Source organism: Bos taurus, chromosome 6, assembly GCF_002263795.3.
Source record: "Bos taurus isolate L1 Dominette 01449 registration number 42190680 breed Hereford chromosome 6, ARS-UCD2.0, whole genome shotgun sequence".
Classification (NCBI taxonomy): domain Eukaryota; kingdom Metazoa; phylum Chordata; class Mammalia; order Artiodactyla; family Bovidae; genus Bos; species Bos taurus.
Window position 1 is genome coordinate 36,877,600 of NC_037333.1, and position 18,144 is coordinate 36,895,743.

The window sequence follows — 18,144 nt, forward strand, 5'->3', positions numbered from 1 at the left end:
CAGGGATCAAGCCCTGGTCTCCTGCCTTGCAGGCAGAGTCTTTTAAGATTTGAGCTACAGGGAAGTCTTATATAATAATGAATAACTTCAAAATAATAATAAAGTTCAGAGATTTCAGCAATCCTTTCCAAATCTAAGATTTTATGATTCTATGATATATTGAGTTAGTTTATGACAATGTCACAAATAAATAGGAAAATTTACCTATATCACCTAATAAATATTTATCACACTATTCCCAAGGTGTCCATCTAATCAAAAGTTTTTGCTTACAAAGATTCATTAGGACAAGAAAAAAAAGTTCTATGAATTCTCAAAAGGCAATTTTTATGGTCAGGTAATTCTATTACAATCAGACACATCTAAGTGTTAAGATACAGAAAAGAAAGGACTGGAAAGGAGAGAGGTTATGATGATCTGGGTATCTCACAATGTTTTGGATTCTGAATAGCAATCCAGTGTACACAGCAAACAGTGTACTCAGCAGAGTACACTCCATATGTAGGTGAGGGAACAAAGACTAAGGAAGGAAGCTCTGGATATCTCCATCATTCAAGCCCACCTAATTCTAGGTTTCATGCATTTTGCACAATACCAAACAGCCTATATAGAAAGGTATACCAAAAATATCAGAGGATCCTTGTTTTGGAAATATTCTTTAGGGCTCAAGTCATAAAATATAGCTGGTTCTAAGAAATTTGTTCAACAAGTCCTCATCATTAAAGATTTTCTGACCACTCATGGCTTAACATCCATTCCTAATGAATACATACTAACGAATATAGCATTCCTGATGAACATTGGCTAATGGTTAAGAAACAGATCCTAAAGCTAGGCTACCTATGTCTTAACTTCAGTTTTGCCGTAATGATCTGGTGCAAGCTGCTTAACCTCTTTGTTCCTCAGCCCCTTTGTCAATAATATTGGCAATGACAATGAAACCTACCTGATAAAGTTTTGTGAGGATTTACTGAGTTAGCAATAAGTGATATTATGGGAATCATTGGGAAAATTTGAATATGGACTGTGTATTAGAAAATATTAGCATATTTATGTTAAATTTCTTGAGAATGAGAATGATATGGCAGCTATATAGGAGAATTCCTTGTTCTAATACTAAATGCTGAAGTATTTAAGGGTAAAGCATTATGATTCCATGATGTCTACAATCACTCTTTAATGGTTTGGCAAAGTATATATGTATGTATGTGTGTATATGTATATCTCTCTTGGTAAAGGACAGGGAAGCCTGGCATGCTGCAGTCCATGGGGTCGCAAATAGTCGAACAAGACTGAATGACTGAACAACAACAAACATATGTACACATATGAAGATAGGCACACAGAAATAGAGATAAATGTGGCAAAATGTTAACCATTGGTGAATCTAGGTGCTCATGTACTAGTTACCCAACCTTTCTGAAGGCTTGGTTTTTTTCATAATAAAAAGTTAGGAGATGATGGGTTGACATATGTGTAAGAGTTTTCTACCTCATCCCACCCCTATCCTACCTAAAATCAAATCAAATAGGTATGGGGTTGCCAGATATAACACAGGACATTCAATTAAACTTAAATTTCAAATAATAAATCATTCATTTAGTACAAATATGTCCCAAATAGTTCACAAAGGCCAAATATTGCATGACACATCCTCATACTAATGAGTTACTCATTATTTATCTGAGATTCAAATTTAGGTATCCTACATTTGTATTCGTAAAATCTGGCAAGTCTAATAAAAGCTGTTTACCTTGATATACATGGCCGACCCTGCCCACAAACATGTCAAAAATCTTAGTCAAGTTCATTTATCCATGAGAAAATGTCTATAGTCTTTCTGAGTTTTAAACCATAGTAGAAATAAACTTTTGTCCTTTAGCTGAATTGTCCTCCCTCTGGTCTCACCTTTTTCCATCCTGAATCTCTCATTTTTCTTCATAATTATAACACATCTGAAGGGTTGCATTTTTATTTGTGATAAAATCCATAGATACAATATACATACAGGTCACATAAAAATACATGACAGTGATAATTAAACCTAATATACAGTGACAGTATATTTAATCACTTTAAATCACACTTTAATCACACACTAAAGATTAAAGAACTGCACATTTATTGTATACAGTGTCACTAATGTTAGTGAATCTAATCTCTTCTAAGAAGCAGCTATTGCACAGAATATGTTTTAGCAGTTAGTGGAAACACATTAAAATTACTATTTATAGGACTACAACCTCAAAATACTCAATCACATACTATCTCATGCATTGGTTTACCACTTGATGAATGGCCCTGATTTACGACCTTTCAATAACATAGTAGGGAAAAGCAATAAGAAGCCCATTACTTGCAGAAGCAATTATAGAAAACCACTTTGGAACAGTAGCACCATTCCACATTATAAAATGCACATTTGTTATGTTGCACCTTCCTGAGTTGAACTTTGAAAACGGTAGCCACACAAAATCCCAGAATGGGTGAACTCATCCCAGTCTGGGCCTTCACTGGTGGCTGTAGTAATCTTGACCATCATAGCTGTCATAGCCACGCCCTTTATAGTAGCTATACTCATCCTCATAGGCTCGATAATTGTCCCCACGAGGATCTCCGTTCTCACTTTCATAGATTTCATACCCATTGTCATACTCATTGGTGCCTGTTTGTTCATACTCCCCAGGGGTGGTGATTTTCCCAAACGGTGGTGGGGTAGTCCCATAGACCTCCTGGTGTGGGGTTGTAGGTTTAAACCCACCATTTGGAGAAGTAGTGGTCTCTCCAGCCACAGTGATTCCTTCTGTATTGGCTTCAGTGACACTTTCTTCTTCACCGTCTTCCTCTCCATTATCCCCACCACTGCTGCCATGGCCATTGTCTACCTCTGTGCTGTTGCTGCTGGTGCCATTTATGCCTTGCTCATTATCATCCACCTCTGCCTCATTTTCTTCCTCTTCTTCTTCCTCTTCTTCTTCATCACTCTCATCCTCTTTTGTAGCCTTCTTTCCTGTAGCCCCAGCCTATAAGGAAAAGTTTGAAAGAATTCAAATCTAGGTGTGAAAAACATAAAATTTAAGGCCATTGTTTCATCCAACACAAGCTTTCTGTACTGACATCTTTGTACTACATGTAATTTTGAATTGAAACCAGTTTAACTTACAAAAGAACTGGTGGAGGTTTTAAATTCAGAATTAGAACTTTTGTCATTAGATGCTGATGGAGAAAAAGCCACTTGATAAATAAGTCTTTTCTGTGGGAGATGCTTTCTATAACTTCGCTACCCGCTTTCTCTGCCTTGGAAACACAATGGTATCTCTCAGCACTTTTTATCCATTGTTAAGATGCTTGGCCTTAGTCTTCTGTGAAAATGTTGAAAAGTCAGTGTAAGAACATGGGAAGACATCTTGCCTGGGAAAAGATCTCTCCTTATTTATTTGTAAACAGGGATATTGTACCCACTCTTACTTTTTCATCAAGTTAATGAAGAGAATATAAAATACTGTATGTATAGTGTCAGGATAACCTCGAACTTCAGTAAAAAAGGAAAGCAGATTGAACATTTTGGAGGAATTATTACCTTCCTGGGAAGCCAGATGGCAGCTAGACCTATGTCTCCAGTTCCAGGTGTAATCTCTCCATAGCCAAGTGTGGTAGTGGAAAGGGTGGTGTTCTCAGCCTCTGATTCTTCGTCTTCGTTTTCATCAGAATCTTCATTCCCTCCATTGTTTCCTTCTTCATTTGAAGTCTCCTGTTGAAAATGTCCAGAGCAAGAAAAAATTATTTTAGCTGAAAGATAACTCAAGATTTGTTGGAGTCATGAACCATTATTAGGAAAATAACAATGGCTGATGGTTTCCCTCAGCCGTCTGGTCGCCCAGTGTTGACACTTCTGCTTCCTCTTATGCCAGTTGCAGTTCTCACTTCTTGGAATTCAAAGTATTTTCACCCTGTTTACCTCACTATGGTGTGTTTTAGATATTCTGTATTCTACTTAATCAATTCAAAAATATTTATATAATAATTTCAGCACATCTGACTCTATGGTATCATACTATATATAGCTTAGGCTCTTGAAGTCTTATTAATAACTACTGTGATTCAAAAGCAGAGACATTGCTTTGCCAACAAAGGTCCGTCTAGTCAAGGCTATGGTTTTTCCTGTGGTCATGTATGGATGTGAGAGTCAGACTGTGAAGAAAGCTGAGTGCTGAAGAATTGATGCTTTTGAACTGTGGTATTAGAGAAGACTCTTGAGAGTCCCTTGAACTGCAAGGAGATCCAACCAGTCCATTCTGAAGGAGATCAGCCCTGGGATTTCTTTGGAAGCAACGATGCTAAAGCTGAAACTCCAGTACTTTGGTCACCTCATGCAAAGAGTTGACTCATTGGAAAAGACTCTGATGCTGGGAGGGATTGGGAGCAGGAAGAGAAGGGGATGACAGAGGATAGATGGCTGGATGGCATCACCGACTCGATGGATGTGAGTTTGAGTAAATTCCAGGAGTTGGTGATGGACAGGGAGGCCTGGCGTGCTGCAATTCACAGGGTCTCAAAGAGTCGGACACGATTGAGCGACTGAACTGAACTGAACTGATGACATAATAGTACATTAATTATTGTATTTGATGACAAATAAGCTGAGGAATTTAGACTTATTTTCTTATTCCCTAGAGTAGCCTTGTAAGGTAAGATTATTACTTACACTCTTTAGAAAAGGAAAGTGAGCTTGGATAAATTAAATAATTAACTAAATTCTTATGGTGAATGATGAAACTGTATCTTTCTAACTAAAAGAAAAATTGAGCCCTTTTATTGTACCATGATGATTTTTGATGAGGAGGAGGATTTATGTGAATTGCTGACACTAAATCTAGGATGTTTTTATTTTAAGGAATTTTTTTTTATATAGAACCCCTTCTCTTCAAACAAGTTAATTGCATGTCTTATGTACTATAAAAAAAAGAAGTGAATGTATTTCATTTACTTTCAAGAGTATTTAAAGGAAAAGAAATATATTAAATTCAAACTCCATCTGCTAACTCCAATAAATTCTTACTAATGTATTATGTTATTGTAGGAAGATGTTTTCTAAAAATTACTACTTCTCTATGAATATTTTTATCATCTTCAGTATTTTACTGTTTTGTCTTTACTCCATGTTGTTAGGCAATAAACTGTAGACTGAGTTAATCTCCCAAAGTAATTCATAGCTAGTATTGAAAGTCAGGAATTCATACACAGAGAATTTATTTAGTTTAAATGAGTACTAGAAAAGTGAATTTATTTCAATGCATTTTTAAAGAGATTGTATGTTAGGATAACTTTTAACTAGGCATCTTATATTTTAAGACTTCAAAACAAACAAACAAAAGCCACATTTAGCTTTTCTTATTACTAAAAAAACTATGTCTGTTTCATAGATATGTAAATTTTACTGTTTCAGTGAATGCTTGGGACTACTAGAGTCCACCTTAAAACAGTCTCCAAGCTAACTTTGTCAAATATTCCACAAACATCATACTGTTTATTTACTTTTTCATGTTTATATGCTTTAGTCCAACAGACTAAACCTTTTAGGGGAGAAAGAGGAAAGCTTTTTTGGGTAGGAAAATACACAGATTGGGTCCTTCACACTTGTTTCACAAGTGAAAATCTGAGGTCCAGTGGGACAAATGACTACATGAGGTCAAAGACATGGCAGCTCATTAGCAGCAGGGTCGTGACCACAGACCCAGACTCCCAATTCGTAGGATTCTCTATTTTCTCCTACGACACCCTTTCTTTTTCTGGTACTTATTTAAGGTTGTCCTGCTGCAATGACTTAAAAAGGAAAGTAGGTCAAACTTTTGATGGATGTGTGTGTGTTAGTCGCTCTGTCATGTTCAACTCCTTGCATCCCCATGGACTATAGGCTACCAGGCTCCTCTGTCCATGGAATTCTCCAGGCAAGAATGTTGGAGTAGATAGCCATTCCCTTCTCCAGAGGATCTTCCTGACCCAGGGATCAAACCCAGGTCTCCTGCATTGCAGGTGAATTCTTTGCCATCGGAGCCACCAGGGAAGCCCTGGGCCTCAAATATCTTTTTGAATAGAAAAATTAGCAGTCATTTGTACTTGAGTGTATTATTAACCCACTAGAAAGACTAAAATGACTGAAAGAAACATGTGTGGATGAGAATGTAGAGTTGATGGAATGCTCCTATAGGGATAGTGGGAGTTTATATTAGTATCTCGGCTGTGGGAAGCTATTGGTGACATCTCCTCAGGATGAATATATGCAGACCTTTCAACATACACATTTCATGTCTAGGTAAAGTGGCCTCCAGAAATGAATGCATATGTTCACCAGAAGGAGTACTAGAACATTCACAGCAGCACTCTTTGGTCACAGGCCAAATCTGAAAACTCCTTAACTGCCCATCAACAGGAGGTTAGCACATTGTGATACACAGACGTGATGAAATACTGATATTGAGAACAAATGATTTGCAACTACAGAATCATATGGGTCAGTCTCTGAAGCTAAGAGTGAAAGAGGCTACATGTACAAGAGTATATGCTGCATGATTCCATACATATATGTGTGTATATGAATGAAACACTGAGCCAAAAACAATCTTTCTGATAGGAGTCATCATAGCATTTGCCCTTGGTGGGGGTTGGTTAATGAATGGAATGGAGCACAAGGCATGTGCTGCTTTTTCTATAGGTTCTGAGTAATACTTAAGGTGTTCAATTTCTGAAATTCAATCATCAACAAACTTATGATAATTGTGTTATGTATATTGAAAGTGAAAGTCGCTCAGTTGTGTCTGACTCTGTGACCCCATGGACTAGTCCATGGAATTCTCCAGGCCAGAATAGTGGAGTGGGTAGCCTTTCCCTTCTCCAGGGGATCTTCTCAACCCAGGGATTGAACCCAAGTCTCCCACATTGCAGTCTGATTCTTTACCAGCTGAGCCACAACAGAAGCCAATGTGTCAATAAAACTTTAAAAGATGAGACTGGATAATTTAGGAGAGGGGAAAAAAAATGTGTAATCATGAAGTAGAAAATATGCCTAAGCACCTGATCCTGGAACTACAATTCCTGGGGACTCTGTATTTAACCTAAATTGCCAGTGAAATTTTAGAGAAGAGATGGGGAAAAAAGAAGTTCTAAATTATCTTCAGGATGGAAGACTACAAGTTTTATTCACACCGTTTTCCATTAACACTTTGGATGAATGGTCTTTGGAGCATTTATTCCTCTGAAGTTCTAAAACCAAACCACCAAATATTGACTTGGCACTAAATATGTATAAGAAACTGAGCTGGGCAGCGTGAAGAGATGCAAAAGAGATTACAACACTGTTCATCCTCAAAGCAGGGGATGTAACCTGTGGTCTCAAGTGTCCTGGGTCATGGGGAGTTTGCAGATAAGTTCTGAGAGGACTAGAAATGTTCACAGACTGTTGGGAAAATATTGAGTAGGTGAGATTTCATCAGAGTCCTGAAGGACTCTTAATCTTCCTCCATCCCCAACCACCATTACAACAAATGAAGAACCATTGCCAAAAGGTATGCAATCCAATTGGGAAGTCTAGCTGGTAAGGCAATTTTACAGTCACTGTACAGCAAACAGCTGTAGTTAAATGGATTACCCTAACTTAGTTCTTGTGTAAGATTAGTATGTGGAACTCCAGGCAGTAGGTGGCATTTTTCCTGGTACTGGCTTGACATTCTTGTAAGGTCTTCCTTTAAAAGCTATTGGGTTAAATTATGGTACTGAAAATGTTATTTTATGGTTCAAAAAATTAAACTAATTATTTGTCACTTTTAAAGTTCCCACACCACTTTGTTTTCAGGATAGCAGAATTTATCCATGATCCATTTTGGACTGTCATTGTGCCTTCATAAATAGCACCTAAGAATACCTGAATTTAGAAGGTTCTCAAACCAGTGGATAGCTATAATTGACTATCCAGGAAAATGTACCTAAATAGTAGTTTGCATGGGCAAGGATATCAGCTGTAAACATGTTAGTACAATTTCCAGGTTATGTAGATGAATTTTAGCCATGAACTACACTAATTTGTAGTACTTTATAGGAAGATATTTCTACATCTTGGCATTTCTGCAAGGACATGAATTTTATTATTAGACAAAAAGACATATGAAATTCCAATTAAAAAGAACAACCCTACTGTGTGAGTCAAGAAGGGCAGATGAGGCACTTCCCTGGTCCAGTGATTAAGAATCTGCCTGCCAATTCAGGGGACACGGGTTCGATCCCTGGTCTGGGAGGATCCCACGAGCCACAGGGCAACTAAGCCCATGGACCACAACTACTGGGCCTGCTCACCGCGACAAGAGAAGCCACCACAATGAGAAACCCGAGCGCTGCAACTGGAGTAGCCCCACTCACAACTAGAGAAAGCCTGCACACAGCAACAAAGATCCAGCACAACCATAAATAAATTAACATTAAAAAAAAAGAAAGGCAGATGAATCACAGTAACACTGTAAAGAATCTATGACTTTCTTATACTACACACTCATCAAATTGAATTTTTAAAGTTCAGTCCTTATTAACTAGTGCAATACATAAAACAAGTATTGCACTAACTTTAGGATCATTATGTATTTATCTTTTATCATCACACTCTGTCCATCTATAAATGTAAATAATGCTTTCTTCCTTTTTTTCAGAATCAACATTTCTTCCACTTAAAATAGAGATACTTTTGTATTCATGTACCACTTACAGGTAACTTTAACCCCAAATTGTAATAGTGTTTTAAACAGGTCGTTTTAGTTAATTTTAATTTAAATAATATCCCCCTTCTCCAAAATAGAAGACTGGGGGCAATTGGTAAGCTGGAAATGGCTATTTGCTGAGTCTAAGCTACAGGAAACCAGTTTTCTATTTATTTTGTGCTGCCTGGTTTGTTATGGAAAAAAAAAAAGACTGAAGAAATTCCTTACCTCTTCTTCCTCTTCCTCTTCTGAGCTATCACCATTTCCATTTTCTTCAGATGAGTCACTACTGCTCTAAAAAATATGTATACATGAATCCATACACATATGAATATAGGTACATATATATTTATTTACTTAGAACAGTTCTCAGCTACTGTGAGAAAGATATGAGGAGACTAGACATATATGAAATGAGGTTAGAGAAAAACGGGAATTTTACAGTGACCAGGATATGCTTTGAAATACTCCATTTTTAACTTCGAAAGTATTGACAATATATTGAAACATTTTGTATGTAAAAACTAAGCAATGAATGGCAGAATGACTTAGCTCTGAGAGAATGAGAGGATTATCTGGTCCAATTTTTTTATTTTACAGAAAAGGAATCTGAAGCTCACAATGGCTGAATTCTCCAACCCGTTCAAGGCAAATCTTAAGCTATAACATAGGTATCATTGTTTCATTTTCTTTATAAAATATGAATGAAATGATAATTAGACTTATTACAAAATATAAGTTTTTGTGTGCTAAGTCTCTTCAGTCTTCTCTGACTCTGTGTGACCCTATGGACTGTAGCCCGCCAGGTTCCTCTGTCCATGGGATTCTCCAGGCAAGAATACTGGAGCAGGTAGCCACACCGTCCTTCAGGAGCTCTTCCCAACCTGGGTATCTAACCTGTGTCTCCTTTTCTCCTGCACTGCAGGTAGGTTCTTTATCAGTAGCACCACCTGGATGATTTTCTTAAATGATGAGTTCTCCTGGTGAATTTAAATTAGACTTTGACTTGAAATTAAATTTGCATATAATTTTAGTACCTTTTAATCTAATTAAAGCCATTCCTAAATTGAAGTGTGTGTGTGTCTATAAAACTTTATGAGAGAAAAATTCATATGAGAGATATGTTATATAAGAAGAGAAATTAATTTACCTATTTAGGAAATTTATGAGTACCATTTCTCTAGAAAGCTCAATATTGAATGAGAATAAATGAAACCAAGGAGTCTATATAAAAATAAAATTTAATGAGCTTTGCTATGTTTTTTAAAATATTTATTTTTGTATTTATGTATTTATTTATACATAAATATTTATGTATATTTACAGTTCTTAGTTGTGGCATGTAGGGCCACAATCCCTGACCAGAGATTGAACGCAGGCCTCCTGCATTGGGAGTTCAGAGTCTTAGCCACTGGGCCACCAGAGAGGTCCCAACTTTGCTATTTTTTAAAAGGAAATGGTAATCCCAATTGAATTTTCCTTCTTTTTCTGCAACCACTATTTCTCCTTGGTATAAGTAAAAGCCCAACATAAGATTCTATCATTTTCTGCCCTGAAAATTTATCTTTGATTCTGGTGACTTGTGAAGTACGGTGGGTCTTAGAAAACATAGCTATAGAAGAACCTTAGGGTGAGAGATCGGTTGAGGGAATATTTATGTCCCAGTACTGCTCAGGTCTCTGCCTATTGGGCTCATTCTTCAGGTGGCCACACCATATACCAAAGGAAAGGAATGCTTCTCCCCTTGAGCCAGGAATAACCTTGGGTGGAAAAGAGAACAATTAGACTGACTCTTCCACTGCCATGACCTTAATGGCTGTGCCTTCCCTAGCCAGAGGTGAAAAAAGCATAAGGTTCTATTGAAACTATTTCTATTTGTTAGTTAAATTATATATAGAGAGAACAGCTTATTTGTGTAGCATATTTTGTCTCAGCAGGAGTGGTTTTTTAAATGTAATTAAGATTTATTCAATTTTCATACAACAGCAGGATAAAAATTCTATTCAAGTTCCCATAGACTATAAACCAGGAAACTCTGGAACTTATCCAGGGACATAAAACAAGTTACAAAAATTTCATGGTCTAAAGGTGTTGAAATCATACTCAGTGGGAGTGTTTTAATCATTTTACAAGCTTCCTCACCCCTAGCTTTCATTCTACTTCAACCACATCACTCTTCAATTAGTATCTACGTAAGGACAATTTAAAAACTGCTTGAAATGCCTTGAAGCCTCAGCATTTTATTTTCCTTTCTTTCAATTAGGCCTTATTACCAAGTTGTTACTAAGTCCTATGGATCCTTCTGGAAGTCTTTCATATACTCCTTCCAACCTCTATCCTTACTGGATTTATTCAATTCCAGAAGACACATTCCAGGTGTTGTACTGATAATCAGAATCATAGCAAGAGAAGAAGTTGGAAATATGGGCAGTTTTTCCACATCAAGTACTGTAATAACTGAAATGAGTCTGATAAAAGAAATATAAGATAAAGTCCTTGCTGTCTAAGAGTTCACACACTAATCAAATGTTTTAATCATAAAAAAAAAAGTTTCCTTTTTTTAAGGAATTAAAAATTAAATTAGGGTATTAACCTTATTTACGGAGAAGGCAATGGCACCCCACTCCAGTACTCTTGCCTGGAAAATCCCGTGGGCGGAGGAGCCTGGTAGGCTGCAGTCCATGGGGTCACTAAGAGTCAGACACGACTGAGCGACTTCACTTTCACTTTTCACTTTCATGCATTGGAGAAGGAAATGGCAACCCACTCCAGTGTTCTTGCCTGGAGAATCTCAGGGATGGGGGAGCCTGGTGGGCTGCCGTCTATGGGGTTGCACAGAGTTGGACATGACTGAAGTGACGTAGCAATAGCAAAAAAACCCTTATTTATACTTCCATTTCTATAGCCAAGCAGATAAACTGCAATAGGTTGATAGCCTGGCAATCAATATATTTCATGCATATTGGTATTTTGGAAATGATTGTATATAAACAAAGATTCCATCTGAATATAACATGAATGTCAAAGCCAACGAAGCTTAATGATTTTGGGGGTGATAATCTGGGTACTAGATACTTAATAGACTTAAGAAAATGAGTAATTAAGAGCTATGGAAGCATATAAATAGACATGCAAGGAGAAACATCTTGGAAATCAAACTTTGTAAAGTGGAACAGTAGATCATCAGTACTAGCTCAGACTGTTAGATTGCAAGATATATTTATTGGATTCTATTTTACTTATTTAATTAATTTAGTTTTTCTTTTTTAAAAAAAATTTTGTTGGAGTATAGTTGATTTACAATGTTGTGTTATGAATTCTATTTTAAAACAACTCTCTTATTTACAAATTCTGCATTGCTTGAGATAGACCTATCTGCATACAGTCTGTAGCAATTTTGAATATTAAAGATCCGCTTAAAGATCTATGAAGTTTGGGTCTATCAATAAGGAAAAATATAACCTTTCCTAATATCTTTTCAGTGTGGACATTTGAATTGGACCGCATGTATATATCTGTAAAATTTTCTAGATAGGAATATCTCTATATGATATTTTAGAAAAGTTGAGGAAGTGGTCCAAAATTTGAATGTATTATCATTTAGTTTAAGAAAGACAACGAAATTTCAAATGAGCACTGTTATATTTATGGGCAAACCAAAGAATGGAAGGCAATTCTGAAAACCCACAATGCTTGTATCAACCATGCTCATATTTCTGCGGCTACACACATTCCCCATAATTATTATGGTGCTAGAAATACTTTAAAATGATCATTTCCTATCATTGTATGAGTTAGAAATGGGTTAGCTCAACATATGGCAGGATGTTATGCCAAGCCACTGTGCTGAGGCATAGTTTTCGGCGTCCTGACTGCTTTTAGTGTCTCAGAAGTCCTGGGTCAGATGGTGCATAATTGGTGCCCTGAACCCAAACTGTACAGTAATAAAAATAGCACAATGCTGGTTTGTTGTCTATTTAAAATCAGCACCACACCCTCTAGTTTTCAGAACCCTCTTCACAGGTAGTAACCCAGTATAAACAGAAACTCTTATTTTTAGTGGTTAGTTATTTTTTGTTTGTTTACAAATTTTAAGAATGTTTTGTTTTTCTCACAAGTTTTTTAGTTCGCTTCATGAATTTGTCTTTCCTTTGCATTCTTGAGCCATTCTTATTCTAGTGAATTACACAGGTCAAAGGTTAAGAAAATCTTGAGCAAACCACAGATTATCAGGAATTTTGTAATGGTCTTTGTTGTTTATGAATTCATTTCCCTGTAAATTAAAGGACTCTATGTTATTGGATATAAAACAGCTATATGACAGTATTGAATCTACATAAAATGGCAGTTCATGGCTGCATCACTGACTTAAATGTCAACAGCTGATAAAATTGTCCACTTTGTCAGTGAATTAGTCAAAACACCTGAACTCGATCTTCCGTGGCGTGTGCTTTCATTATATCATTCTAGACTGGGCCCAAATGAGTTTATTCTCTGTGCGTGTATAGCTCTGCTTTATAAGAAACCTTGGGAAGAAACTTTATTATATTAAAAACAGACTGCTTTAGCAAGTGGTCTTTCTGGCTGAATTTCAGTGAGAGTTGAATTTTCAGTGTTTTGAGTTAAATTCAATCCCTTTTCAATTATAAGGAGTGAGAAAAAATTAACTTTTATACTTACTTGAACTGCAAATCGTTTTAGAGCAGGATAAAAGTAGCCATGCTTATAAACATAGTATTGGGGCCTGTACTTAAATACCTGCATGAACACAATAAATGATATATTCATATTTCATGTACAATAAATCTAGAGTAAGTGTAGTCAAACCAAGGAATTATGCTAAAATTAATTACCCCATTTTCTTCAGAATCCTCTAATTTGGCTCTTCGATTCAAATTTTTCATCTGTTTAAAAGAGCAATCAATTATTATATATTCTCTCTTTAATATCAAAAGACAAAAAATGGAAGTAGCTATAGGTTTTTAGTAAAGAACTTACTGAAAGAGCACAGGCCATTCCCAAAATGCTGAGCAAAATTAAAACCGTCTTCATTTCGGTGATTGCTACTGGAATTAATGAAGTGGTAAAGTTAATGAGTAAAACTAAGAATGTACCTTTTCTTCACATACTTCACATACTAGGAGATGTATTTAATTTGTTTTCATTTTTTGTCCAATTAGAGTTTTGACTAACTAGGACCAAATTTCTGCTTTTGTTTTAAAATTTTCCTTCTATGTATGTGGTAGAAGATAGACTTTATCCATCTATTTGAATAATCATGAGTTCCATATTTGGTTTTGACCTATCTGATCTGATTTGTAAATGAATATCCATTGCATCACTGCCAGAGTTTGAATGCTTAGTGTGTTTCACATTGGGGTAAGGAGGCCTTATAATACCATTGACATGGAACACCAACTGGTGTAGTTATGTGACCTGTTTGTATTGTTTATAATTAAAAACTAAGGAAAAATTTGAATACATTTGAATGATTACTTTTATGCCAGTTATCCTACAGGCTCTTTCCAGCATCTATATAGCTTTTAAACTAAAAGTTTGTTTGTACTATGAAGACTAAGAGCATTTTTCCATGGGTATCTTAGAATACTTGAATTTTTATGTGTGTGAAAAATCCATGATATGTGAAATATTATTCTCACAACGTATAGCACCCTAACATCCATATTTAAGGAAGAATCTATGAGAAAAGTTATCCGAGTTCATCTTGGGTATCAGAGGCAAATTTCCTCAAATTACATTGTTCTCCAGTTCCATTTAAGCTTATAATCACTGGTGTGGGAGATTGTTATGGAATGGACGTGGGCCTTTCCAGGGTCAGGGTAATAGTCAAGTCAATTCTATGGAGGAATAGAAGATGCAACTCTCTTGCATAGAAGATCCTACTCAGAATAGGAGTAGTTTGTAAGCAGTCACGGGGTTTCAGCCTTGCAAAGATCTCAGTTCCATATAGATTTCTCACAGGTAAAGGAAAGCAATGGTGAAATCCTATCCTAATTTTATTTTGTTTGATAAAAATCCTAATTTAATAAAAGTTGAACAAACTTTGCTGAAAGCCACCAACACACTTAACTGAGAGAGTTCTCCTCCAGAGTGACAGCTTTGGCAATGCTTAAGAGCAGTATGTAATGGGGATCAGAATTTCCCCATAAATACACTGGGAGAAGTAATATTTAAAATGTATGAAATCCATGTCATATACTATATCTGAAAATAGACTCTGCATTTTATCATCACTGGTCATGATTTATCACATCCTTATTGAGTATCTGAAGCTAAAATGAACATTACACAGGGGAAGGGTTAGAGGCCTGGAAAAGCTGTCTTGGATCCTCTGTCGCCTGTCTTTGTGGTAGAGTGGGTCTTTGATTTTGTTGCTTGTTAACTTGCTCACAGTCCTGTCTACTTTAGTTCTTGATGGCCACATGGGAATAAAGAGGCTTTCCCCTGAAGGGGACTTGTCTGTTTGAGAAGCTTTCATTGCTATTGAGGTTCTCTGAATAATACTTTTGAATTTGGCCGTTCTTGATGAAGCCCACCAACAAACAGGAAGATTACTGCTCTGTAGCTGTATGAAAAGAGTTGGAATAATTACAGTATCTTAAAGAGCTAAAAATGTAAATACATAAAACTGTAGAAAGATTTTGGAGTATAAAATTTCTCATAACAAACCTTAAAAACAACTAGATGAAAATATAACAGGAATAATATAAAAAGAACCAAGTGACTCACCTAGGCAGCAATCGGCTGCCTACATAAATCTCATTTTATTTACTTTGTGATTCATCAAGAACAAAAGACCTCTATAGTGCCCACTACTAACCCGGACAACAATTCCAAAAATTTTAAAGGACTGTTTTGATAATCTAATTGCAAGTTTTTATTGGGAAGAGTATGATAAACTAACAGCATCATTTATTTCCCTAGTACTATGCATTTTTTCATTCGGATTTTAGAGCTAGGAGATGTTAACACTTTGAAACCAAATACATATTTTGGAAAATATTGTTTATAACTGAAGTACAGACTAGGGAACTGATGGAGAAATCAACATACATCAAGGCACATTTATAAATGCAAAATGGTATTCCAGTTAGGTTACCTTGAATGCATTAGAATGAGTAAAAACAGTTATCTGTCAGGTACAGAGATAGAAAGTAGAAAGCATAATTTTCTAGTTAATGTATATAATAATAAGAGCTTATTTACAAGCACAGGTTAATAAATTTAGCTTTTTCAAAAGAATCTAAAACATGAGGTACTAGTTTAATGGTAAACAAGTGTTAGATTACATAGCAATTCTCTACAATGTGTTAATATCTATATTTAAATAGAATGTTCAAAACCAAGCCCAGAGATGTGAAATGCAGAGTGCCTGATTTATAAGATAATGAAGTTGTTATATTAAACCTTACCTTTTGCAGTGCTGGAGTGAGAAGGCAGGCTCCCAGGAGTGAGTGACACAGATTGAATACTCTCTCTGCTCTCTCACTCACTCATTCACTTGCTCTTGTGGGCTATAAACTCTTTTTTGCCTTCCCACAGCCAATCACTGTCATGGCCAAAGTGATGTCAGAATGTGGATTCTCACCAGAAAACTCCCGAACTTCCACACTTTCTCAACACACAAGCTCAGTTGAATAAACATGAACTGTGGTTCTGTGCCAAGAGGTTTGCATTGTGGAATTTAATTGAAGGTTAAGATGAAGATGAATAGTTTGAATTCTGAATATATATAAAAATATACTAGATTTGAATTAAAATAAATAGCAAGAGATTTAACTATTTAAAATTTTCATAATCATACAAATTTTCACTATGTTTAAAGGAAGGAAAACTTACTGTAATCAGATACAATCCTACATTATTAGTTTAGTAAAAAAAGAAAAACTAAATAATAAAAGACAGGAGCTAATAAGCAATTAATACTTTAAAATCAATTATATTATTCAAATAGTGACTCATAAATTTGGTATAATTAATTTCCTGAGATATATTGCTGAGTATAAAATTTATACTAAGTTTTTGAGAATCCTGCTACTGAGAAGCAGGTTGCACTTTTTGCTTTGTAAAATAAACTACTTTAGACTATCTACTTATATGGTCTTTTTCCGTTGTGCAAGAAATGTCACCTCAGTGTATTTTCTTGGGCTTCCGTATACCTCTTTTCGGTTCATTTTCACATTTAATTTTTTTCCCATGGTTATAGAAAACAATGATTAGAGCTGGCAAGGGTGAGCTGTTGTTATAGAAATGATTCAGGGAAACCAGACACACAAGAAACTGATTGATAAACTAAAGTACTGAATTTTTTAATTTGCAAAGAGAAACTTAGCTAAATAGCTTGCATATTCTGCTTGTCCAGTCATCAAACCTTCCTCTAACTGTGACGTCTACCTGAGAAACCAAAAATCAATAAATACTAGTTTTAAGCGTATGTGCCAGTCACCCTGTTAGATGCTTTGGATAAATTGTCTTTGGTTTCAGAAAAGTTGTTTAAAAGATATAGACTCATAGTAAAGACAAGTGGATAAGCTCTAAAAATTCAACTCAACCCCATCTTAGTTCAACTTGCCAAACTTTAAATTACTAAACTGTCCACTGACCCAGGACAATGGAAAGCAAATGTTCCAGGATGGAGAGCCAAAAACAAGACAGATCCTGTCTTCGTCTTTAAAAATTTTAGAATCCGCCTCCATTGCAGGAGACACAGGTTCAATCCCTGGGTCAGGAAGATCCCCTGGAGGAGGAAATGGCAACCCACTCCAGTATTCTTGCTTGGAAAATCCCATGGACATAGGAGCCTGGTGGGCTACAATCCATGGGGTCACAGAGTCGGACATGACTGAGCAACTGAGCATGCATGCACGTGTAGATGGATCTGGGGCAGAGCAGTCAAAATATAGACAAGGTTTAGAGGTGCTATGAATGTATGGTGTTTTAATTCTAAATGACAAATGAGCAATGGAGCCGGGCTGTGACATCAGAATAGGAATTTACTATCCATAGATAAGATGTTATCAAGAAGGAAGAGAAAAAACATTCTTGGGAATGAGTTTAAAGGATATGGAAGCATACGGAAAACATACCAACAGCATCTAGTATTCACTGAGTTCTCTCATGCTAGTTCTTCATTTGTGCAATTTTACTTATCCTTCCCACACAGAAAACAATTCTACGAGATTATTCCCATCTACAGGTGAGGCAAATGAGGCCCAGGGATGGTAAGTATGCCCTGGGTTAGATGGCTAATAAATGGGGGAATCTAAGGACTAAAGTCAAGTCCAGTTCTATAGTCTACTTTTAATCGCTATGTATCCTTGCTGGCACATTGAAAAAACTTCAGTGATTCAATAGATTGGAATATAGTGAGTGGATGTAGGGA

General features: G+C 36.1%; 1 protein-coding gene and 1 long non-coding RNA gene across 4 annotated transcripts in view; one reads left to right on the forward strand and one right to left on the reverse strand.

Annotated features, from left to right (window-relative positions):
- Positions 1-18,144, forward strand: part of LOC112447053 (uncharacterized) — a 210,256-nt gene that overhangs the window by 175,555 nt on the left and 16,557 nt on the right. The window lies entirely within an intron of this gene.
- On the reverse strand, positions 1,957-16,275 carry IBSP (integrin binding sialoprotein). Of its 3 annotated transcripts, none has more exons than XM_010806004.3 (7): positions 16,175-16,260; positions 13,740-13,804; positions 13,595-13,645; positions 13,422-13,499; positions 8,970-9,035; positions 3,581-3,751; positions 1,957-3,023 (listed from the first exon to the last, which is right to left on the reverse strand). In XM_010806004.3, exons 2-7 carry the CDS (start codon positions 13,791-13,793, stop codon positions 2,511-2,513), a joined length of 933 nt encoding a protein of 310 aa, XP_010804306.1. In that variant the 5' UTR covers positions 13,794-13,804; positions 16,175-16,260; the 3' UTR covers positions 1,957-2,510.

Bases quoted from the DNA above. Each gene is read 5' to 3' on its own strand.
- IBSP (XM_010806004.3), bottom strand. From the start codon at position 13,793: ATGAAGACGGTTTTAATTTTGCTCAGCATTTTGGGAATGGCCTGTGCT. The intron at 3,752-8,969 runs GTAAGGAATTTC...CATTTTCAACAG, and splicing joins AAGAGGAAGAGGAAGAAGAG to GAGACTTCAAATGAAGAAGG. The intron at 3,024-3,580 runs GTAATAATTCCT...TTTTCCTTATAG, and splicing joins CCATCTGGCTTCCCAGGAAG to GCTGGGGCTACAGGAAAGAA.